The 23,006-nt window shown below is 37.4% G+C and overlaps 4 protein-coding genes, 1 long non-coding RNA gene and 5 other non-coding genes across 12 annotated transcripts; 1 reads left to right on the forward strand and 9 right to left on the reverse strand.

Annotated features, from left to right (window-relative positions):
* The first annotated feature begins 145 nt into the window (after positions 1-145).
* On the forward strand, positions 146-3,420 carry ATXR2 (histone-lysine N-methyltransferase ATXR2). Its single transcript, XM_048083899.2, has 15 exons — positions 146-289; positions 369-444; positions 666-751; positions 841-1,121; positions 1,229-1,341; positions 1,440-1,471; positions 1,574-1,728; positions 1,842-1,929; positions 2,018-2,066; positions 2,151-2,205; positions 2,281-2,350; positions 2,437-2,506; positions 2,642-2,718; positions 2,850-2,906; positions 2,988-3,420. The coding sequence occupies exons 1-15, from the start codon at positions 203-205 to the stop codon at positions 3,096-3,098; spliced, it is 1,407 nt and encodes a 468-aa protein (XP_047939856.1). The 5' UTR covers positions 146-202; the 3' UTR covers positions 3,099-3,420.
* Positions 3,421-3,674: 254 nt separating this feature from the next.
* LOC125190103 (Zinc finger C-x8-C-x5-C-x3-H type family protein) lies at positions 3,675-8,680 on the reverse strand. Of its 3 annotated transcripts, none has more exons than XM_048087301.2 (11): positions 8,419-8,680; positions 6,384-6,497; positions 6,237-6,267; positions 5,996-6,131; positions 5,814-5,870; positions 5,331-5,428; positions 5,139-5,210; positions 4,826-5,028; positions 4,366-4,559; positions 3,997-4,200; positions 3,675-3,893 (listed from the first exon to the last, which is right to left on the reverse strand). In XM_048087301.2, the coding sequence occupies exons 1-11, from the start codon at positions 8,534-8,536 to the stop codon at positions 3,822-3,824; spliced, it is 1,299 nt and encodes a 432-aa protein (XP_047943258.1). In that variant the 5' UTR covers positions 8,537-8,680; the 3' UTR covers positions 3,675-3,821. The 3 variants fall into 3 exon arrangements, with proteins under 3 accessions (XP_047943258.1, XP_088915009.1, XP_088915008.1); XM_089058883.1 differs by lacking the exon at positions 8,419-8,680 and adding an exon at positions 6,603-7,170; XM_089058882.1 differs by lacking the exon at positions 8,419-8,680 and having other exon boundaries at positions 6,384-7,170.
* A 3,024-nt stretch (positions 8,681-11,704) lies between these two features.
* On the reverse strand, positions 11,705-13,517 carry LOC125187070 (uncharacterized). The gene is made up of 2 exons (XR_007170558.2): positions 12,787-13,517; positions 11,705-11,952 (listed from the first exon to the last, which is right to left on the reverse strand). It is a non-coding gene; the product is annotated as an uncharacterized LOC125187070 (long non-coding RNA).
* On the reverse strand, positions 12,014-12,149 carry LOC125191461 (small nucleolar RNA snoR137). The gene has a single exon (XR_007171143.1). It is a non-coding gene; the product is annotated as a small nucleolar RNA snoR137 (small nucleolar RNA).
* On the reverse strand, positions 12,742-12,864 carry LOC125191451 (small nucleolar RNA snoR80). Its single transcript, XR_007171134.1, has one exon. It is a non-coding gene; the product is annotated as a small nucleolar RNA snoR80 (small nucleolar RNA).
* LOC125191434 (small nucleolar RNA Z152/R70/R12) lies at positions 12,940-13,036 on the reverse strand. The gene has a single exon (XR_007171118.1). It is a non-coding gene; the product is annotated as a small nucleolar RNA Z152/R70/R12 (small nucleolar RNA).
* LOC125191433 (small nucleolar RNA R11/Z151) lies at positions 13,086-13,180 on the reverse strand. Its single transcript, XR_007171117.1, has one exon. It is a non-coding gene; the product is annotated as a small nucleolar RNA R11/Z151 (small nucleolar RNA).
* Positions 13,200-13,287, reverse strand: LOC125191430 (small nucleolar RNA Z157/R69/R10). The gene has a single exon (XR_007171114.1). It is a non-coding gene; the product is annotated as a small nucleolar RNA Z157/R69/R10 (small nucleolar RNA).
* Positions 13,518-15,697: 2,180 nt separating the features above from the next.
* On the reverse strand, positions 15,698-17,648 carry LOC125187392 (peroxidase 3-like). The gene is made up of 4 exons (XM_048083976.2): positions 17,380-17,648; positions 17,072-17,269; positions 16,825-16,987; positions 15,698-16,289 (listed from the first exon to the last, which is right to left on the reverse strand). Exons 1-4 carry the CDS (start codon positions 17,593-17,595, stop codon positions 15,874-15,876), a joined length of 993 nt encoding a protein of 330 aa, XP_047939933.1. The 5' UTR covers positions 17,596-17,648; the 3' UTR covers positions 15,698-15,873.
* A 2,218-nt stretch (positions 17,649-19,866) lies between these two features.
* LOC125191025 (peroxidase 27-like) lies at positions 19,867-21,534 on the reverse strand. The gene is made up of 4 exons (XM_048088481.2): positions 21,305-21,534; positions 20,999-21,187; positions 20,730-20,895; positions 19,867-20,417 (listed from the first exon to the last, which is right to left on the reverse strand). The coding sequence occupies exons 1-4, from the start codon at positions 21,512-21,514 to the stop codon at positions 20,005-20,007; spliced, it is 978 nt and encodes a 325-aa protein (XP_047944438.1). The 5' UTR covers positions 21,515-21,534; the 3' UTR covers positions 19,867-20,004.
* Between the last annotated feature and the right edge of the window lie 1,472 nt (positions 21,535-23,006).

The following is a 23,006-nucleotide window of genomic DNA, read 5'->3' on the forward strand; positions in this document are numbered from 1 at the left end:
AGGTACTAGTATAGTAGTATTAAAATTCAATAAACTTAAAATTAGTCTATTAGTATATTATTTATTGCTACTTTAAAATATATAAAAATCGATTTAATAATCAAGAAAAATGCACATAAATGAGAACTATATATAGATTTGAATGGAGGCGCTATATAAACAGAGCGAGTATTAGCAGACGGAAAAGCTCTGAGACTTCTCAATGGAGGCTTTAAACTGCCCAATCGATGCCCAATTTTCCGACAAAATCTCGATTCTTCTCAGCTCTCCACCTCTCCCACAAGTTGAGGCAAGTAAAACAATCTTTAAATTCACTATCTTTCACTAAATTATTGATTATTGAGGATGAATTTATCGCTTTCCCACAGGAATATTTTGAGAAGCTTGTGACTGAAAGGGAATGTAATGGGCTTAAAGTCAAATTAGATGGAGAGCATGGAAAAGGTAGTTCCTTTTTATTGTGTTATCATGGTATTCTGTTATTTTATTGAACACACACACACACACCTATGTTTCAATGTGGAGTTTTGGTGTTTGATTCCTTGGTGTTGAGTTTCTAGGAGAAGACCTTTTTTTAAGATTTTGATGTATTGAATTGTGTGGAAAATGGTTAAAGGAGTGACCTTTATTGAAGGGTTTTACATGATGTGGTGAAATAACTGTAGGGGTTTATAGCGAGGTCGATTTTCAAGAAGATGACCTAATTTTGAAGGATCGAATGCTCGTTGGTGCTCAGCATTCATCTAATAAGGTATTGGATGATGTGATTGACTACCTTGTATTCCTGTCTGTGATGACATGATTTAATGTTGTTGTTCTTTTTCTCGTTGCTTGTGGAAGGTCAATTGTATGGTGTGTAGTTTCTGCTTTCGATTCATTGGCTCGATAGAGCTTCAAATCGGGAGGAAATTGTATTTGGAAGAGTTGGGGATCTCTGCAGATGGAGGATGTGGCTCATCTGGTGGAATGGAGTGTGGTAGTTCGTCTGAGAAAATCCGTCTGTCGCATGATACTATTCAGTCGTTAATGGAGGGACGCTTGCAGCTGCCGTATTCAGAGAACTTCCCTCTCCCTCCAGTTGTTTCTTGCATTGGAGGCTGCAAAGAAACTTATTATTGCAGGTAGTTCACAAGCTTAGTCTAAGGGCTCTCGACAAAACCATCTGGTTAGACCAGTGCAGTATATGATCCATATTTGCTTAATCGGATGTGCGATTCACTTTTTGTAGCGAATCTTGTGCGCAAGCTGATTGGGACTCGTTCCATTCTTTACTCTGCATTGGGGCTGGATCATCATCTCCTAATAGAGAAGCGCTTCGGGAATTCGTGAAGCATGCTGATGGTAAACCTAGAAATCATTTCGGTGAAATTCATATTTGTCGTACTTATTATTCTTTTTATCGGATTGATTAACGTGCTCTCACCATCTGCTTTCTACAGACACAAATGATATCTTCATCCCTGCTGCCAAGGTAATTCGCCTAATGTTTACTGAATTATGCTATTTTGCTTGTGATAAATATCTTCTTCCCATATTCGTATTTCATTTTTGTATATTTTGGTTCTTGATGCAGGTAATATCATCCACCATTTTGAGATACAGAAAGTTGAAAGCTGCTCGTGTTGAACAGCAGCCGGGAAAGCTCATTGTGTCAGATCCACACGACACTTGCATATTCCCATTGCTATTAGAGGCGTGGAAGCCAGTGTCAATGGGATTTAAGAGAAGGTAATTGAGACAAAAGTACTATATAAACGAGCGACCAGAATCTTGAATCTGGAAATCGAGGCCTTACTGTGATATATGATTACGACAAGACAGTAAGTTTTTTCCGTCTGTAGGTGGTGGGACTGCATTGCTCTTCCAGATGATGTCGATTCCTGCGATGAAGCCGACTTCAGAATGCAAATAAAGGACTTAGCGTTTGAGGTAATCCGCTTCTGCTCCTAAATGGTCTAAATGAATATCTCAGTGAATGCTTATGTAAGTTAATAACTTGTTTTTTTTTATTGTTTAGTCGTTACAGCTGCTGAAGGAAGCCATCTACGACGAGGAATGTGCACTGTGTATCCTACCCATTGCTGAATTGGCTGCAATTTATTTCTGAATATTTATACGAATTATACTTTGAAGTCCTTAATCTTTCCAAGTATTTTCCCTCGACATCTATGGCCATATCATTGGCATGTTTGAGCTGAATAACCTGTAAGGCCGTTGCTATTCTTCGTGAAGTTAATGAGTCAAGTGTGTTACCTAACTTGGGGTTCTCTTATATTCCAGTGATTTGGTTGTAGCATCCCCAGTCGAGGATTACTTTTTGTATATCGATGATCTTCCCCCCTCCCAAAAGGTTTGGACTTTGGATGTGTTTCGTGCTTCATGGTAACACAGCTCTGGATTTTTCACATTGGCTTATTAAATAAAAGTTCATTACAGAAAGAAGCTGAGAAGACGACTAAATCTTTCCTCGATGCTCTTGGTGAGGACTACTCTGTTTCGTGTGAAGGTATTTCTCTCTTTCTAATGGTAGCAACAAGTTACTCATGAATCCATCAAAGATGAAAAGGCGATTGTGTGTGTGTGTGTGAGAGAGAGAGAGACTTGAATATTGTGACTGAATTGTGTTTATAAATCTGCATAGGTACTGCATTTTTCCCTTTGCAGAGTTGTATGAATCATTCTTGCATCCCTAATGCCAAAGCATTCAAGCGTGAAGAGGTACGTATTCGAATCTTGAACCATAATTGCTGTGCCATGTAATGTTGCAAACTATCTTTCTTTTGCTCATTCTCGCCGAGGCTGCGTGACGTTGAACCAGATACTTACAGAGGGTTATTTTGTTCGATCAGGATAGGGACGGTCAAGCTACGATACTTGCCCTTCGACCTATTTCAAAGGACGAAGAGGTAAACTCCTTCCCATTTATTAACATATATGCTTATGAGCTAAAGTTCTATGCAGTGAGCTTCAGCTTCTTGTCTCTCCAGATAACTATATCGTACATCGATGAAGATCTTCCCTACGAAGAAAGGCAGCTACTACTTGCCGACTACGGCTTCACATGTAAATGCCCCAGATGTGTAGAGGAAGCACCTTGAATGCCAAAATTAACTGCCCCCCCTCTCCCCAAACCTCGCAGAGACGTCTCTCGTTCGGAGAAGCAACCAACCAAACAGGCAACGGCCGGTGTGGCAAAGCTCAAATTTTTCCTTTTCTTTCAGTCGTTTTGATATATTACCTAACTTTGTTTTGTGTAGTTTGTGAGAAAAATCGGTTAGTCACGATTGAGACCATAAGTTAATGAATAGTGTTTTTGGTAGGAAAGAAATTACGATGTAGGTGTGATATGTATGATAATGTGGGGAAATTTCACCATTCATTATAGATAGAAATGTCAATCAATACAAATTTCAATACAAATTTTTATCAGGTTTTAGGTTAATATTGCTTGGATTGCAAGCTAATTGGGCTAAAATTTTACTATTAGATTAGAAATTTACCCTAACTTTGTTCAAAATTTACCCGAACAAAGTTGGGGTAAATTTCTAGTTATAAACTCAATCAAATGCCAACTAACATCTAGAATCGTATGAATGGATAAATTGAATACAAATGTGGATCTAATGAGCTTTTTATGTAAGCAGAGAACTAAAAAAAGTGATTACCAACCAAAATGAAATTTCCAAAGATCTGGAAAGTAGGTAAAATGGGAAATGGTAAATAAAAACCAGACCTAATTTCTGTACAACAATTTGCAAATGTGACAGCCCCAGATCTTTACAAAATTTGGTTTTACCGTTTACGCATAGAAAGGAGATACATCAAACAATATCGACTTCGACAGTCTCCTCATCTACTCCATCAACGTCCACATTCTCATCGTCACCTTTGTACTGCAAACAAGCCAAGTTTACCATCTCAGCTGAGGAACGAGATGAAAATGTGTTTTTCTAGCAGGGGTTTTCTTATATATGGATCAAATTCGGATATAACTACCTGCATATACGCATTCTGAGGGATAGGAGGTGGGAGTGGCGGAAATGGTAAGCGGGAGGTCTTGAATCTATCTTCCGACCCATTAGGACCGTTCGAGGGAACCTGAACCCTCTCATCTGTTTCAGCAACCTCGACGTCTTCATCAATTGCATTAGCAGCTATACCAGTCGAGGGCAGTATAATGCCTGTCTCTGTTACGTTGTACTGCAGAATTTTCATGAAACGCAAGAAGTATTACAATAGTTTCCAAGAATATACATCAAAAGTAGAAAAGAGACACGTGTACGCAATTAAATGGCAAAATGCATACACCCCAAGTTTAAATGAAGTTAGATCATATGAATTCTATTGGGAAGAAACAGAGAGTACCTTGTCAGCAGAGTCAGTATCAGCAGGCAGGTTTGAGCCTTTCCTAGACTTTTCATCATATGTTGAGCGCCAACGACTATTATATGTATCTGCGTCTGCTTCAGATTTCTTGGTATTGCTAAAATGCTCTTGGTTCCTGGATGATCGATGAGGTTTTTCTACCTTACTTTTGCCCATATCACCTCTTCCCCCGACTGGATGGACAGAACAAAGTATGAAACATAAGCTAAAACTAAGAGATGCATGCATATAAACGACATCATCCAGAACAGATATTCTTGCTGAGTTGAGGGAGTTAAATCAACTATCATAAAAAGCAATAGAGCATACACTAAATAATACAATTAACTAAATTAAAACTGGCAGAACTTCTTTTAAAGTGCTACAGATAATGTGATGTGCATTAACTTTTTAAAATGCCACACGACAAAAAAGGCCTCTTTCTACAGTTTTTAAACACCTTGAGGTGAAGCCTCCTGAGCTTCAAGGGAAAAACGTGACCTCTTCCTGCGCGGGGAAGAATTCAGTTGACCCTCATTCAGTGGGCTAGTAAAACCGCCCTTTACATCATCACTCGAGGCTTTGGTTTTTGTATCATCCTCATTGCCTACCCCAACGTCCGAATCAAGCTGCTCACCCAACTTCTGAAGCTGGGCTTGTGATCTATAAAACCACGAACACCATGAAAGTCATACAAAGTTAATCTATAGACTGAGAGAGACTAAGGCAATAAAAACGAAAAGAAGAATACTATTATCAAGCCAAATGCATACTTCTTGAGTTCGTCTTGTAACCGCGAGTGCCGGTTATGTGCTTTAATAAACTTCTTTATTTTTGTAGAGAACCTATAGAAAAAGTTCAATCCAAGAGAAATGTAAGACTGCAATAAAATTTCTGAGATTAATTAAACTATCAGACTGCAATTCATATAAACCTAGAAGTCATGTAGTAGTAACTAGTGATACCTTTTACCCTCTTCTTTCTCTTTAGAAAGTTGCATCTCAAGATCATGAATTTTGAACGTCAAAGAATCAGCTTCGTTAACCTTTTCCTCCAGGTACATCTGTTCAGAAACACAATTGAACAGTTTAGGATCAAATTTTGTGAACCAAAAAAAAGTAATCTTTTGCCAAGAGGGGCACCAGGTTTATACACAAGTGAACAATTTCGGGTAAAGATGACAATGGAACAACTAGTACGACTATGACCAAACCTGTCCCATTGCCAGTAGCATATATTTCTCATTTAACCCTACATCTTGTATGCATATTCTTTTCTTATTTATACATAATTGGATTGAAGACTTTGAAATACTAGGATTATTTTTACTGTACATGATAAAAACAATAAAAAAATAGTTTCTTGTGATGCAAAGCTTAAAGAGGACTGCACGTCTGCACCTACAACACATAAGCTCCAGCTACAAGAATGCAAATAATGAAACTAACCTGTAGCTGTTGCTTGTCCTCCTCCAGCAGTTTAATTTCAGAGTGTATTTCTCTCAGCTGTAAAAACAAAAGAATGAACAAGATTCCAATAATGGAATAGTCAGAAGATGAAAGAAGCCTTAAATGACAGAAGAAGTTTCTCAGGCTCTTCAATAAATTTGGAAGGCTATTATCTGTCAAACCTGCTCATCAATTTGCATTTTGGCTTCAGAGGATGCCAGTCTTCTATCTTTGATTTGATCTTCAGTCCCATCTGACATTCTGCCGGAGTAATCACTATGGCCATCAAATTGCCTCCTCTTCCGCACATTTCTGTCACTGAAACAAGAAAACAAAAAAAGAGGCAGATTCTAAGTTAATCCCAGACAGGTTTCATGAGTAAATATAAGATAAAAGAAACAAAAAAAACTTTACTGAACCTACATCCTTTTCCCAAGAGCGCGAGGACTATCTCCTGCAAAATCGAGGAACAAAAATATAAAAAAGAAAATACTATTTTGAAGACCATGATATAAATTATAATACTAAGGACACGGCAAAACAGGATCCAAATGGAAAGATGCCTCTTACCATGAGAGGTGTGTCTTGCTCTGGCGTCTCGTCTATCTGGTGAGTTGCGCAATGGAGAACGGATCCTGTCGAGCCTTTCTCTCAAGTCACCACCACCTCGAAACTCCTGATTTCCTGCAAGATGGAGAAATGTCATAAAACACATATTGATCAGTTGTAATCTCACAACCGACCCAACCAGGGAGCCCAAGCCAGTAACTGATATTAAGTTCAGCTTACCATTACTAGAACAAATGAGTAACATAATAATAATAATAAGTTTTAGTGCCTTCTTGCAGATTCCATATGAGCCATAGAAATAAAGGCTCTTCGTGTAAAGATAGATAAGATATACTGAGAGCTTTATAGAATGATACTCAAGGATCATTGAAGCAACTCAAAATATAGAAATCCTCTGCCCCGCTGTGATAAAAATATAAATCAATGGTGCTGATTCTTCACATGCTTGTATGGAATAAATAACAATATTCTTCCACGTGCAATACATATATATCATCTCTATAGTCACCAACCAAGAAAGCCAGCAGATCCCTTCACAGTATCTTTCAATGCTAAACCATATGAAGAAAATACCATTCTCTCCGAGAATATATATAGTGCAGAATATAGTGGGATATTGATCCAGCATTGGGTGGCCCTTGACATTCATATATAGAAGTCAGATCAAGATAATACCACATTCTCTACAAACTGCAGAAATTCCAAAGGCCTATCTCTGACCCCTCACATAAAACAGCAGATTCAAAAATGAACAGTGATTAACCAAGAGAAGGAGAAGCTTAATCACACCAAAATCAGCATTAAGACTGACAAACCAACCAGCATAATCCATTCTGCTAAGAGGTACTGAGTTAGTACGTTGGTAATGATTCATAAAGTGTGGACAAGCAGTATCTTGGGCAAAGATTTTTAATTCACACTGAGATGACAAATGATCCAGACAGGAAGTAATACTAAGTATGAACAGAACGAAGGGAGACCAAAAAGTAAACCCATTCATGGAACGAAGTTGCTAACCAGTAAAGAGGCGCTATAATTATTGCTGGGTACGAAACATGTTAAAGATGAGAGAAACTAGGGAGAACTGAGTACCAGAAATCCCTCAGCATTATTACCTAATATCCCGCGTTAATCAAAATCATGTTAATTTTAATTTCCTTGTACAGAAAAGAGGAACATCTATGACTTGTGGCCAGAACTACATAAAATGATTCATGATACTCAATATTTTAGACTAAATAATTGTTGTCAGTCAAATTATATAAAATAAGGGGCATGGAAAAATAATAATGCATGTTCTCCAAGTTGGGCACTGGGCAGCCAAAGTTGTGTAGAGTCTGTAGACTACTAAAGTATCAAATCAAGAGTTCTAAAATCATTTCCTCTAAAGAAGACATAGGAAAGGAAATGCAAAAATCATATACTCCCTCTGTCCCTTAAAAGTGTTTAGAAGAATGAAAGAAGGGGCTCAATTTGTCGTAGTGTGGGTAAAATATAAGAAGTCATTGGTAGGGTAGTGTACAAAATGGAGTATAAAAAGACATGACTTGGCTTCTCCAGAAGGAGTCCTTACGGACCATTCACACTACTGTTTGGAAACCAGAACCATCTACACAAAGGTGTGAATAAGTAAATATTCAAGTTCAACTAATGCAAACAACCTCGATATCAGGACATCTTCCAGCCCGCACAAAAAGTACTCTTTACAATTCAAATCAAACTATCAGACTACCGATATAGAATATGCTAACCTAAAATCTAACATTACTAAAGCGGTATTAAAACACAAGGATTATAGAACATACACATCGTCTCCAATATTCAATCCATTACCCCCATAAACAAAAAAGATATACCAATAATCACTCAAATAAGCTAAAAACAGTATAAAACACAAGCATATAACATATTCCATGCTAAACACCACATTCATTTGCGACAGAAATCAATTAATTGAAACTGGAAGCTGCGGTAAAATAGAGCGATTCGAGCTGAGTTTCTCCGAAAAATAAAAGCATATGACCGATACGTATACCATTGAAAGAGCGGCGGAGCTCGGCGGAGCCATGGGCGAAGTTACAGAACTGGCGAGAGCAGCGGCCCCTCTGGAACAGCATACATAGCTTTGTCTTGTACAGTTTCCTCTCCACCATCTTTTTCCTTCTCGAATTCTTCTTCTGCGCTCTTGAATTGAATTCGCCTCTCCAATTGAAAATCGACCGCAGAAACCCTAATTTAGAAATTGGGGGCTGAAAATGAAATCGCAGTGGCGATTAAGTGTCACCCCACCATTAGTGGATCAATATTCCTTTTACAAACAAAGGAATCTCAATTTGTATTAAATATCATAAAAGAATAATTAATAAAAAATTATTTAATCTAATAAAAAATTATTATAAATATTTTAATTTTTACTTAAAATAGAATTAATACTACTGGATTGAGACAAGCCATAACATAAAAGTGAGAATAATAGTACTATATTAGACGGAATAGTATTTTTTAGCAAAGAGTTTATGAAGACTTTTCTTATTTTGTAGTAATTAATTCTTTCTTTTTCTATATTTTCAATTACTAGGGAAACTTATATTTGGTGTTTTTTTAGTTACATTTTTTTAAAAATTTAATAGTTCAATCATAATTATAAGTTCATAAAATTTAAATCATACATTTAATTCTTAATACACTCTTAGGGCGTGTTTGATAAGTTAATAAGAGCATCCGCAATGGTGCTTAGGCCAGCCATAGGCCAGCCATTCTCTCCCCTGCCACGTCAGCAATACTAAAAAATTCACCTGCCACATCAGATTTAGGCCAGCCATAGGCCAGCCGCAATAAAAATAATTCAAAATATACTACATTTACGGAATTAAAATTACGATTAAAATACGGAATTAAATTTACGACACATATACGGGAAAAATAATCCATTCCATTAAAAAAAAGTACAAAGATTTAAAAAAAAAGTACATGATTTTTTTTTAAAAAAAAAGGGCTTCAACACACGAGCCCCGCCACTCTCTACTCCTCATCGCCGTCGCCGCCGCCACCCGTGGTATCTGAGCCCACGTCGGAACCCGCTAGCCGTGCCCTCGCGATCTCCAAATCAACACGCATGCTCTCGAGCATCTCGTGAAGAAACATCTTCTCCGTGGGGTCAGTGGCGTTCTTCCACTCTTGGAAGACCTTGTACATCTGAGCCCGCGTTTGGTTACGCAAATGGAGAGTGTACTCGAGTGGGGCGGGTGGGAGGGCGGAGGACTGGACCTCGCGGGGCGATAGGGGGGATCCGCCCCTCGCAGCCCGCTGCGCCCGCTTCTGTCCAACCGGGCGGAGGCGACCAGTAAATGAAGGAGGGGATGGAAACTCCTCAGCATCCGGGGGGAGGTCGTGGGATCCGCCGCTGCTGTCGCTGTAGTCGCCGCTATAGTTCAGTGCTGCTTCTTCGGCCACCCAGCGTCGCACCCCGCCCGGAACTTCTCGGAGTCCTTCAACAACAAGAAGCACTCCCAGAAGGTGAACTCCTTATACTTCCCCTCCAAGGGGAACTGACTCGCGGCTATCCTCCGGGCGTCGTCCTCATTCTGCCCACTTCTGAGCTGACGGAGGGCGTTGGCGTACAAATTCGCAAAACGGCCCACCGCGGCCCTGGTGCGCTCCCACCCCTTCCGGACCTCCTCGTTGCTGAAGTCCTTCCCGTGCGGGCAGTGCCTCCTATAGGCAGCTTTGATCTTCGACCACATGTTGACGACCCGCTGGTTGTTCGCAACCAGCGGATCGTCGCACACCTCCAACCACCCCTTGGCCACCCCGGCGTACTCATCCTCCGTCCACTTCCTCCGGCCAGGGGCAGCGGGCTGCGATGACTCGCCGACCGCCTTGCCCTTGCCCTTCCCCCTCGTCTTCTTCTTCGGCGCGTCCCGCGTCGCTGGAACGGGAGTATCATCTTCCCCGAGATCGATCCCCATATCATGCAATGACAGAAGGTCATCGCCAGAGAACTGCGTCTCCACTGGGGTCGACGTGTGAGACGAAGCCGTCAAAAAATCAAGCGAGGGCCGATATACCGTGTCCCCTCCCGGTGACCCCTGCACCCCCCCCCCCCCCCCCCCCCCCGCATCCCGGGATGCATACCGTGCTGCATCCCCCCCTGCATCCCGCCCTGCCACATCATCCCCGTCATCTGCTGCAGCATCATCTGCTGCTGCATTTGGGGCATACCCCCCCACCCGGGCGCTGACTGCCCGCCGCCCGACATCCCCCACGGCATACCCCCCGGCATACCCCCCTGGTTACCCCCCATCGCCCCCCCGGCGCACCAGCCATCATCCTCATCATCTGACTCCAAGGGATGTTAAACCCCGGGCCCATCTGCCCCCATCCAGATCCCACAGGTACCGTGGTAGTCTGAGATCCACTCGTCGCTGGATTGAACTCGTTGTTGTGATCCATCGCTCGATGATGCTCTTGTACAGAAAGTTAGAGAGAGAGAAAACTCGTTAAAACAAGTGGTGCAAATGAAAATGAAACGAAAATCGCGTTTATATAGGTTTTTAAAAAAAAAAAAAAATCAAAAATCGGCGCTGGCTGATCGCTGGCCGATCAGGCCGCCACAATGGCGGCTAGTCGATCGGCCAGCGACGAGCGATCGGCCAGCCCACGCCGAAGCGCTAGCCGATTTCGCTCTGGCCGATTGCAATGGTTCGGCTAGCGCGACGAATCGGCTAGCCATCGGCTAGCCGGTCGCTAGCCGACCATTGCGGATGCTCTAATACCAAGATAGAGAATTATATATGGACATTTCTAATTGTTTGATATCTTAGTTAAGCTTAACTCAAAGCCTAATACATGACAAAGGCCCTACCCAATCTTACCAAAATTATAACTTTAACCTTGTTTATGTAATCAACAAATTTATCAAGTTAAACCATGTTATATAGTACTATACAAATTTAGATTATTTCTTTTCAATCAAACAACTATTACGAAAAAATATCATTTCTTGTATATCTTGACATGAAGCCTGTATTTCTTATCTTGTTTTACATATCTTCTCATATCCCACCTTTTTTATCAAACAAGTCCTTAGAAAACAATTAATGTGTATACAATTTATGAGCTTATAACTGACACTCACATTTACGTACAAGTCTAATTTATGCATATTTATCTTTTTTCATTTTCAGATATTTTTACAAAATCCTAATTGAGAGTCCAAGTTGATTACATTAATTTAATAAATAGTAAAGGATTTGTTTAGCAAAATTAATAATGATTAGTGATTAGGAATATATTTCCTTTGTATCAACATTCGAAAACAATTCATGACAATTACTAATCAGTAATTGAGTGACCACGTTTATGAAAACTTGATAAAATACAACACAAGGTATTTGTAACAATGGTTATATCTACTATCCATAAACAAAATATGGAGTACAATACATCTGTCAAATCAAGAATCAAGAATACATACTAAAATACAACATTCAAATCACAACACTAAATTGAAGGTCTTCCAAACACCTAAACCAAAACAAGATCAAAATCCACTGTTACTCCCAATATCCTGCATCACAAATCCATAAACAAGTAGAAATAACACAAACAAATCCAAAAATATTAGACAAAGATGTAGGAGAAGACAGGTAGTACGATGCCATAGAAAAAATCGACATCAAACTGTTTAATACTACAAATTCATCTATGCTTCGGAAACTAGAACACCCCTCACTTCATTAGAGAGAGTTCACCATATGAAGCAACATCAAAACACAAATCACCAAGACACAAACAAAGATGGAAGTCTAAACCAGTACAAATCAAGTTCAGATTTTTAATAAACCTACAATATAAGAAATGAGTATAAATGATTTGGGAAGTATTTAATTGAACATTTATAAATCAAGATCAGATTTTTAACAAACATACAATATAACAAATGAATATAAATGAATTGGGAGGGATTTATTGAACATTTATAAATCAAGATCAGATTTTTAATAAACATACAATATAACAAATGATTTGGGAGGGATTTATTGAACATTTATAAATCAAGATGAGATTTTTAATAAACATACAAAACAACAAATGGTTTGGGAGGGATTTATTGAACATTTATAAATCAAGATGAGATTTTTAATAAACATACAATATAACAAATGAATATAAATGATTTGGGAGGGATTTATTGAACATTTATAAATCAAGATGAGATTTTTAATAAACATACAATATAACAAATGAATATAAATGATTTGGGAGGGATTTATTGAACATTTATAAATCAAGATCAGATTTTTAATAAACATACAATATAACAAATAATATGAATGATTTGGGAGGGATTTATTGAAAATTTATGAGGTGTTTCCGGGATCCAATGATATTGAAAACTCACCGATCAGGATAGCCACAAATTTGATATTGCGTCCAAGCCATTAGACCAAGAGGAATGGATTAATCCCCATGAATTGGTAAAAGGACGCAAAATTAAAGCAATCAATTATAAATTTGAAGAAATTTGAGCTGAAATAGTAACAAATTGGGAGAATTTGCTCAGTGGAAGGAGAAGTCGTTAATTAGATAGGCTCACGGATCGGAATCCACTGCCCCAAACACATAATTGTGCTTAATCTCATCATTGCAAATGCTATCATTATTCAAATTGAACAAAAAAAAAATTTGATTTGGGGGAAAAGGCTTCAGTGTGTGTAACAATCAGATCATGGATTACAATAAAATCATAATCTCACTGAAATCCGCTAAGATAATTATTTTTTCATCACAAGCCAGAATTATAAACAAAATTGAAAGTGTGCTCAGACAGCCAAGGGTTGTTTCGTCAAATGCAAGATCAGAAACTCTAGTCCACGAAAAATTGCATCATCACCACACACGATTTGAGAAGATAAACAAAAATTGAGAGGAAAAACAATTAGGAAAACAAAATTAGGCAAAATTGAAAAGATTTTAACAAAATTAGGCAAAATTGAGAGCACAAACATTCCGTCGGAGTTGGCCGTGGCGGCGGAGCCGGTGAGGCGGAAGGGCGGTGGTGAGAGATAGCTGAATTGAGGAGAGATGGGGCTGTATTTATGCTTAGAATTTGAGCTGCTGAGCTCGCTAGGGTTTAGAGTGTGGCAATTGCTAGGGTTTTATGAGATTTGGTACTGAATTATGGGTTTTATTGTGGGCTGATTTTTACAATGTTGTTGGGCTGAAGGCCCAATTTTGGGATTAATTATTTGTAGCCTAAGTTGGGGATGATAGGCCGATTCGTGATCTATTCATTTCTTAGGGTAAATTATCATTAAATTATAATCAATGGTATAATACTTTTCAAAAATTTCAATTATAGACTATAAAGTATAATTTTCGCAATTATCTCAGTTTTTTTTAAATAAAATGTGATGTGGATTAAGGGAGAAAATATTAGAAGGTAAATGAATATTTTAATGAGAAAAGATGAGAGATACTTAAAGTCCAACTCCTTGTTTGCTTATGTTGGGTATCGATGGTGCACATCTGAACTCCACATTAGTATGATATTGCCTGCTTTGGGCAAAGCTCTCATGGTTTTTGCTCTTGGAGTACTCTCCAAAATGCATCATACTAATGGAGTTGGGGTAACTTATTTATATGCTTGCAACTCTTGTTCATTTTCCAATGTGGGATATTGTTTGCCCTCGCAGCTTATATTCGTGGTCATCTATTCGACAAGTCATTGGCATCATGGCATCTAGGGATAGCGCGGAATCAGGTAGTTTGTTTTAAATTTTTGCGGATATGGCGCGGGTATACCCGTTAAACCCGATAATACCCGTTATTTTTAGGGTTAGGGTTTTAAAATATTTTATTTAATTAGTTTCAAATTTATATATAATCAGTTTATATTAAACTTTTGAATGATGATTTAATTTTAGTCATGCTTGATGTTTCTATCATATTTGCTTAGTTGAAATTTGGATTTGCATTATATTTCATACGTAGTCATATTATATTTAAGAGATGAGAAATCACTATATATGTGCATAGTTAATAGTTGGAAATTATGCAAATGCAACAAAGTGAAAAAAACACAAATCTAAAATCATAGTGTAGCAACTAACAACAATCCCAAAATTCATTCTAGAATTACAAACATGTAGATAAAATTATTGTATTAGATGACTAGCATTGATGATAAGCGAAAACTAATAGCATAATACCATTGAATAATATAGAGTAATACACAATTCAAATTATGCATGCGGGTTTGGAATACCCGATGCGGGTATCGGGTTACCTGTATAACTATACGGGTTGGGATTAGGTAGTATAATATTGAAGTTTTCGGGTACGGGTACCCGCAAAATCGAGTTTCGGTACCCGTTTTGACACCCCTAGTGGCATCCACATATATAGGTCAAGCAACAGAATTGTGGGGTTAGCGGCAAAGCTGTCACGGGATAAAAGGCAACTCCAAAAAATCGGAGGTTTGTGGCTGCACGCATGGGTCAGCCGTGGGGTCGGTTGACCCACCTAGTCTTGATGTATTATTGTTTGAGTGAGAGTCTTTTACAAATCCATCCATTTACTAGCACTTAATTTAAAACGTGACAATGATATACATATATTTGACTGTTTTCTTATGACTTTAATCAATGTCGAAATTATTATGTCCATAACTTTTGAAGAATTTATGCATTTTGCTAGTATATGTAGTTGTAATCAAATCTCAAAAACTCTTTTTATTATGTGATGCATATAAAGGATCAATCGTGGGGGTTGTTTAGCCACTAAATTAGGCATTAAAATATGGTAGAGTGATTGATCTTTATTCCATGCAACATGCACATATTTAAATTCTCTTTTGAATAATATATGGATAAGATTAGTACAATCAATCAATGTTGGATCCTCGAGGGATTAGGATTAACTGACCCACCGCTAGTTCACTAGATCTGAGAACTTCATTAAATTTGGAATTTCGAATTACTGCCTATTTTACGATGCCCCAATCCTTCGGGGCTCTGGTTCACTTTTCTTCATCCGCCAATATCAACGATGTTATCATCGCACTTTTCGCCATCAACGATGACCTTCTTAATTTATAATTTATGTGTAACCCCATGGATTATGTTTCATGGATCCAAAATTGATCAATCTTATTCTTACACAATCCCCTTCACTAAACAACATTTTTTAAAACTAAAGAAGCCCTTGATCCTATTTATTTCAATTAAACAACATTCTTCTTTCACAAAAGTAGATGCCAAAATGGGAAAAAGCAAGATCCCATGTGCCATAAACATAGCATATAATTGTAATTAATCAACAATCAACTTTACTTAATCAAAGAGATCAAGAATCTCACTTTACATGGCACGAAGCAACATCAAACTCTCGATTTCACACAATAAACATAGATGAAAAACACAAACTAATTAATCACACAATCACAAAATAATTTAAAAAGAAAACTGCCCAAAACACATAGTAAAAATCAAGAATTAACAACTGCACAATGTCTCCGAATCTCACCAACACTCCCCGTCTTAACTCCGACTCTCCCCATTTTCTCCATCGATGCCGCGAATTCCTCGTAAAAGTTCTTTAGGGACCCGTCCACGATCTGAGTGATAAACGATTTCGTCCTTGAATCCGTCAACAACGCTGCATCGGATTGGAACAAACCTCTCCGCTTGAGCACGAGCCTATAGTAACTTAGGTCGAAGGTCCGGAAACTCCCCGGGTCCATCTCGACTTTAACGGTCGAGTTAAGGAACTTGCACTTGTTGGCTTTCAAATTGGCCGCGTACTCGCTGTCTAGGGCCGGATCTTGCGTCCCGAGCACGCCCGTGAAATTGTACAAGCGGTTGTCGAACGAGGTGCAGTGGGAAATTCCGATAGTATGAGCACCTATTGTGTACAACATCAAGAAATTAAACATATTTTAGCTAGCTTGATATTGTTAATTGACAATAGTTACCTTGCAACAAATTTAAGTATAATTATTATTTCACACACTACATCATATGAAGATTGCTTAAAGGAGCCGGATAGTCTCAACTGCAATAAATGCACTAACTATTATCATTATCTCAATAAAATTAGACTTTTTATTTGACTCCATACTCCTACAATATAGTCTTGAATTAAACATCTCTAGATTAATAAAAAAAAATCTCAATAATTCACCTTATATCATGTGCATCAACACAATAACTAAAACACGAGACTTAAATCACTATAGAAAGTGTGTTTTACTGGCGAACAAATCCGCCAGTAAATTAGCATACCGACTGATAAGTACCGCCAACATAAATTTTTTCCTAATCAAGATGTCAAATCTCCAGTTTTTATGTTCTTCGTCGTTTTAAAACGACAAAAAACATAACACTGCGCATAACTAAAACACGAGACTGAAAATGACAGAGAACGTAAAACCACGCACCGGACAACAAAACGAGATCCTTAAGATCAAGGCCCTTGGCAGCAAAATCATTCTGGAGAGTAGTGAAGTTGCTTGTTGGAGCTGGAATTTGTTGCAATGCTTCTGAAGCATTTGATATCACTCCATCCCTACGCCCTGTTGGAACATTCCAGGAGGGACCTCCCTTCAAGAAGAAAAAAATTTCCATTTTTTAACAAAAAATTATGAAAAAAAATGGAATTAATTGCTTTCCTTTCAATCTACTCACCGTGGCCACGACCGAGTCTCGTGCGACCAACGCAATGACGTCAGCGCAAGAGACGACCCCGGGGCATTCGGCTTCAAGCAGGGACTTCACCCCATCAATGAAGCCGAATCCCCGGAGCGTCCTGTTTGGAATTGCAACTCGCTCTGTTTGGTTCCCGGTGCTCGATGTCACGTTCAACAGCACCGAGGCATCACACCCCTAATTAACATAAGAAATTTCAGGCCCGACTATCAATAAAAGTCTCGTAGATGCTACACTGCAGTGTAGCTTCTACGAGGTCATAAAAGATAAATTAGAAAAACGCGTACCCTGACGAAGCAATCGTGGAAATGCATTCTAATAAGGGCGGCCGCGAGGGAAGGGGCGTTTGGGATGTGCTTGTGGACGTAGTCTTGCACGATTTTCTCGGCGTTCGGGCATGTTTTCGCGTAGAAATTCGTCTGCAGCTGGGCACGAGCTGCGAGTGCGAATATCTCTAGTAGTAACAATGTTGTTACTATGGAGGATGTGACAAATTTTCCCATGCTTGATGAAGTAATTGAGGCTTAGATAATGTAAGAAATCTATATATAGTGTTTAGACTCACCAAATCCTTAAAACATGGCTTGATTTTATAGGCTAGTTGGATTGATTAGGTAGCTAATTATAGGGACATGTATGGCAAGAATTATATATATGTATATATATTTGGGGTAGTGATAAAATGCAAACTTATATATTGTACAAATTTAAAACTTCTCAACACAGCTACAACACAGTTTCAATACAATATCAACACATTGTAAAATTTCAAGATTTTAATGTCAACACAATATCAACACAGCATCAATCATTGACTACCGCTGAAATTTTGTTGACATTTTCCTGTTGATGCTTTTTTGTGATCTATTGACATTTTTCAATGGTCCAGATCATAGTTTTGAGTTTGTACAATATTTAGAGTTTTCATTTGATTACATCCCTATATATTTGATCGTTCTAACTAACATGTGATCAAGTGTATTGTAATAATTTAACTGTATGGAGTGGTTTAAAGCATTCTTCATGGTTGGAATTTTTTAAATGTGATCACAAAAGAATCAATAATCAATTCTATGATCATATATAAAGCAAGCCTTCTCTACGAAGCACTCATATAACTCTTTGTTTATTATTATAGCATATGATCAAATATCTTTATTTTTATTCTGGTTAATTGATTTATAGGAAACCCACTTTTTCTTTGGCATTTTGCTAGGCAAAGTCAATCATGAAATGCAATTTATACAAAATTATTAGATTTTAAATATCCATATGATGCATGACTCAGTGGGATTAGGTAACAAATTTTGATTATAAAATTCTAAAGGTTAAAAAAGTTACATGCACATGTTATTAAAAGAATCAAGAGGTAAAAGCAAATTAATTAGGTAATTTTTTTGCTTGGATGCTGAGGCAACTTTTGTTTCAATCATCAATAATGAAAACCTACTACACTATGTGAAGCCAACTCATGCATGTATTGATTGCAAAAAAATGAAATTAAAATGAGAAATCATTGCAAGCTAATTATTGAACACAAAAATACTACTCCCAATCCAAGTAAAAACAACAAGAAATATACTTAGGTAACTTTTTCTTCTTAAAATCAATTATATGTCGGCTTTCGCTGGCATTCATGGTATAATTCCTTTCCAAGGAATCGACTTTAATTAATAGGCTCTTATCGATTGAACAAAACAAAAGTAGTAGCTATTGAAGTAGCTAGTTTCTTTTATCTCGTGGAACATGATTCGTTTTTGTAGCAACTAATAAAGCATGACGGCTGTTTGGAATTAAAAAAAAATTAGTCTTATTTCTGAACGGGATATTGACATCTAATATTACGAAACTTTGAAAAAGTTAAAGTTTTTTCCACGAACTTTGAAATTGACAAATAATATCACGAACTTTATCCGAGTTTGTTATTTCCCACCAATAAAAAATTTTCGGCAAATAATATCATGAGATTTTTTTTGTAATTTCTCGACAACAACTTCGAGAGCTTCAAGTTTTTCAATCTTTGAGGATAGTTTTTCTTGAAGCACGCCCTCCAAAATTGTTATTCAATATATTAATATAGTTGGGATTTTTCCATTACTGGAAAATAACAAACTCGGGATAAAGTTCGTGATATTATTTTCCAATTTCAAAGTTCGTGGAAAAAACCCAACTTTTTGAAAGTTCCATGATATTAGATGCCAATATCCCTTTATAAAAATAGTTTCATTATGTCATTTTCGGATGTCCACAAAAAATAATCTCATTTCTGAAAATAGAAAATTTCTTTCGTGTACGTACATTAATCACTTTTTCTCATCTCTCACACTTTACTAACTTTTTCTTCATATCTCTCTTAATTCTACTTTTTCCCTTCCAATCTCTTATTTACCAATTTCTCATTATAACTCTCACTGTCCAAAAATGAAATGATTTTTTTTTGGATGGAGAGGGTACTCTCTTCAATGTGACATACTCCAAATTACATGTCACAAATCATCGAAAAGCGGAGAGGATCTCCTAATCCACTCTTCCTACTCCAACCTTACTACACCTCTCATAATGCAATAGAATAATATTATAATTATGACCAATTTTAACAAGTGATGGTGGATTATTTTATTGCATTGTGAGAGGTGAAGTAGGATTGGAGTAGGAAAAGTGGATTAGGAGATCCTCTCCGATCAACGAGACCAAATTAAACACTTATATTGTGTGAAGTATAATTTGATACAGAGTGACTATTTTTCATTCATTTGAAAACTAAGCTTTATTTTACACTTCAAAACAAATTACACACTCCAAAAGACCAAATTACATGTCACAAACCATCAAATAATTCAAATTAATCTCCCCCAAACAAAAACCAACACCAAAAAAAAATTTAAAAAAATCCCCAAATTCCACAAAGCAAGCTAGTAATTCACAACAGAGCATATCTTCCTGATCTGGCCGGCGCGGCCGGTCAACACGCCGATCCGCCCCATTTTGACCATCGACGCCGCGAAGTCGTCGAAGAAACTCTTCGACCCCGCCGCGGTGGAATGCTGCTGCACGTATGATCTCGTCGCGCTGTGGTCGAGGAGGGCTGCGTCGGTCTGGAAGAGCCCCCTCCTCTGTTTGACGACCGAGTAGTAGTCGACGTCGAAATCCCGGGCGCTGCCGGGATCCATGGCAACCGTGGTGGTGGCGTCGGCCGGTGGGCACGCCCGCCGCAGAGCCGCCACGTAGGCGGGGTCCATGGCGGGGTCCGCGTCGTTGCGCCCTGTGAAGTTGTAGATGCGGGTGGCGAAGCTCGAGCAGAAGGACACCCCGATCGTGTGGCCTCCTGATAATTTTTTAATTTAACGTTATAACATAGCGTGAGTCTTACTTTTATATATTTATTATATAATAAAATATAAAAGTTAAATAAATTAGGAATACATGACGATACATATTTATAAATTAATGGTAGTAATAAATAAATAAAACATATATAATGGACATCTCAAAAAGGAATATGAGACGCATATTCAGGTAGGTATATGATAGTAATATTAAAAGAAGTTAGTGAAAAATGTAATAAACTGTAAATGTAGAGAAAATGTCACGATTTAAAATGTATAATTGGCGGGAAAAAAATAATCTCGATTATTACCTGATAAAACAACAAGGTCTTTTACACTTAACCCCTTTGAAGCAAATGAAGTAATCAGTTGACTGATATTGAAAAATGGTGGTGGAAGATCGGCCAATGCTTCATTGGCACGGGACACAATTCCATCTCTTCGTCCCAAGGGAACCGGCCAATACGGTCCCTTGATCTGTTGCACGTTTCGACGAAAAATCATTTTACGTTGCGTTTATGGTTATAAAATGTGTGTGTTGTGTGTACGTGTGTGTGGATTTCTTGAAATTATTAATTACTTGAAAAACCGCGTCTCTGGCGACTAAGGCCAAGATGTCGGCACATGACACCATCCGTGGGCACTGTTTCTCGACTGCAGCCTTCGCTGCCTCAACTACTTGGAAGCCTCTGAGGCTCAGGTTAGGGAATGCATCCTTCTCGGCTGTGTTACCCCTCGTTGAGTTTAGAAGTACTGACCCATCGCAACCCTATTAATTAATTAACAATGATAATTTTTTTAAAAAGAAAAGGAAAAAGAGTTCGTGAGTTCAACTAAGATGACAAAATGAGACTTTTTTTTGGAGGGATGTTAGAATATGACTTACTCGGACGAAACAATCATGGAAGTGCAATCGGAGTAGGGCCGGAGCAAGCGAAGGCGTGGTTGAGATAAATTTTGATGTCGTTTGGCTTACTATACTCTCCAAATTAGGGCACGAGTACCTGTGGAAATTGGTGGATAGTGTTTGTGCATTGGCATGAAGGAAGAAGAAAACTAGGAAAACAAGCTTTAGAATTGCCATAGTGTTTAGCATATTATATTCTTCTTTGGAAATAATTGTGTGTGGCTTTGGTGTGTTTCCAAATACAGATTTGAGGCTCCTTAAATAGTTAGGAGGTTTGACTTAGTTTTATTGAAATGCAACAAATTTTAATGCTTGTGGAATATTCTTATATGGATTATATTTATGCAAGATGAAAATGAAAGGTAAATATTTGAATTTATCACAACGTTTAATTATTTTAACTTTGGCTAGTGCGAGGATTGTTATCATGTCTTGAGACATGGTGACAGATTCTCGCACCGACCATATGTATTGGTTCTCGCACTTTGCAAAAAATTCGGTAATTTCATTCGGAATTTCTTTTCAAAGGACCAAATTATTCTGAAAAAGAAAATAGAAATAATGTTGAATACACTTTTGCAATTATCTATGTCCTTTTGGTATTGAAAATTATTTGAAACATTAATATGTCGTCTTGTGAGAAATTAAACTAGTTCTTTAGTTTACAATAAATCAATAATTATTCTTTGAACTTTTGTAATTTGTTGTGGAGTTGTTAGCTTTTAGCCTTTTACCAAGGAACGTGTGGTTAGCCCATACTTGTGTTATAAAATATTAATTGTATTAATTAGTTGTGTATTGACTTTAATACTTAAATATCATGTACCTTAAGATTCAGAGGCTGAATCTGAATCCTTACCAACTTAAATATAATAGTAAAATGTTTATTTCTTTATTTTTTCCTCCACTCTATGATTTTGATTACTTTTATTTTTTATTTTCATAGTCGCCCAAACTAGGAGAGCGCAAATTATTCATTTTATGATAACTTGAGATAAAGCTTCGTTAATTAATAGATCGATTTAGCCAAATTAATCTTCAACAAATAAAGAGACACCACGTTTTGCAACTTCATTCGTTTAATTTATTTTGTTTATTTTTTTTTAATTGCCGGCTTTTGTTTTAATCTTCACCCGCATATCAATTAGCAGAATTGCTTACTATTAAAAATAATTTGTGTTAATTTATTTAAAGACAATTAACCTAATTTTTTGTTTTTTCAATACTTCTATTTGCGTCCTCTAATTTTAATTAAAACACCGTATATTTTTTTCATAAATTAGCATCTTTAGTTATATTAAAAAAATATAGTTAGCTAGTTTTTTTTATTGTTGTTGTAGTGGTTTAATTAAAAATTTATAGACTTAGTATTAAAATAAAAACTGAATTAAGAATAAACTAGTGTTGGGTTGAATTTCATTTGTTGGAAGATAAATTAAAACTTGACTTTGCCTACGGGCTAGCTGTAAACATATATTAAAACAAGATTCAAATAAATTAATTTATCTTTAATTAACTTCATTCCTGTAAAATTGACTCGTCAACAAGACTTTTGCTTACCATCAATTTGCGCCAATTGTGACCTCGAAAATAAATAATTAAAAATATTTTCATTCTTAAAAAAATACTTATACGTTTATACCTTTTGTTTCAAAGAACAATGTCGGCAAACGACGTGGTG

The sequence above is a fragment of the Salvia hispanica genome, chromosome 5 (genome assembly GCF_029641045.1).
Source record: "Salvia hispanica isolate PSC_SH4W2 chromosome 5, Shi_PSC_v1, whole genome shotgun sequence".
Taxonomy (NCBI): Eukaryota; Viridiplantae; Streptophyta; class Magnoliopsida; order Lamiales; family Lamiaceae; genus Salvia; species Salvia hispanica.

What these genes read in the sequence shown, in the direction of transcription:
- ATXR2 (XM_048083899.2), top strand. Translation starts at nt 203, where the DNA reads ATGGAGGCTTTAAACTGCCCAATCGATGCCCAATTTTCCGACAAAATC. An exon ending in AGATGGAGAGCATGGAAAAG is followed by an intron (nt 445 to 665) that starts GTAGTTCCTTTT and finishes AAATAACTGTAG; the next exon opens with GGGTTTATAGCGAGGTCGAT. An exon ending in CTATTTCAAAGGACGAAGAG is followed by an intron (nt 2,907 to 2,987) that starts GTAAACTCCTTC and finishes TTGTCTCTCCAG; the next exon opens with ATAACTATATCGTACATCGA.
- LOC125190103 (XM_089058882.1), bottom strand. Translation starts at nt 6,750, where the DNA reads ATGATCCTTGAGTATCATTCTATAAAGCTCTCAGTATATCTTATCTAT. An exon ending in AGCAAGACACACCTCTCATG is followed by an intron (nt 6,268 to 6,383) that starts GTAAGAGGCATC and finishes TCGATTTTGCAG; the next exon opens with GAGATAGTCCTCGCGCTCTT. An exon ending in AGGACAAGCAACAGCTACAG is followed by an intron (nt 5,429 to 5,813) that starts GTTAGTTTCATT and finishes GTTTCTGAACAG; the next exon opens with ATGTACCTGGAGGAAAAGGT.
- LOC125187392 (XM_048083976.2), bottom strand. Translation starts at nt 17,595, where the DNA reads ATGGGAAAATTTGTCACATCCTCCATAGTAACAACATTGTTACTACTA. An exon ending in GAGACTCGGTCGTGGCCACG is followed by an intron (nt 16,988 to 17,071) that starts GTGAGTAGATTG and finishes TTCTTCTTGAAG; the next exon opens with GGAGGTCCCTCCTGGAATGT. An exon ending in GGATCTCGTTTTGTTGTCCG is followed by an intron (nt 16,290 to 16,824) that starts GTGCGTGGTTTT and finishes TGTACACAATAG; the next exon opens with GTGCTCATACTATCGGAATT.
- LOC125191025 (XM_048088481.2), bottom strand. Translation starts at nt 21,514, where the DNA reads ATGCTAAACACTATGGCAATTCTAAAGCTTGTTTTCCTAGTTTTCTTC. An exon ending in TCCATGATTGTTTCGTCCGA is followed by an intron (nt 21,188 to 21,304) that starts GTAAGTCATATT and finishes ATTAATTAATAG; the next exon opens with GGTTGCGATGGGTCAGTACT. An exon ending in CCAGAGACGCGGTTTTTCAA is followed by an intron (nt 20,896 to 20,998) that starts GTAATTAATAAT and finishes AACGTGCAACAG; the next exon opens with ATCAAGGGACCGTATTGGCC.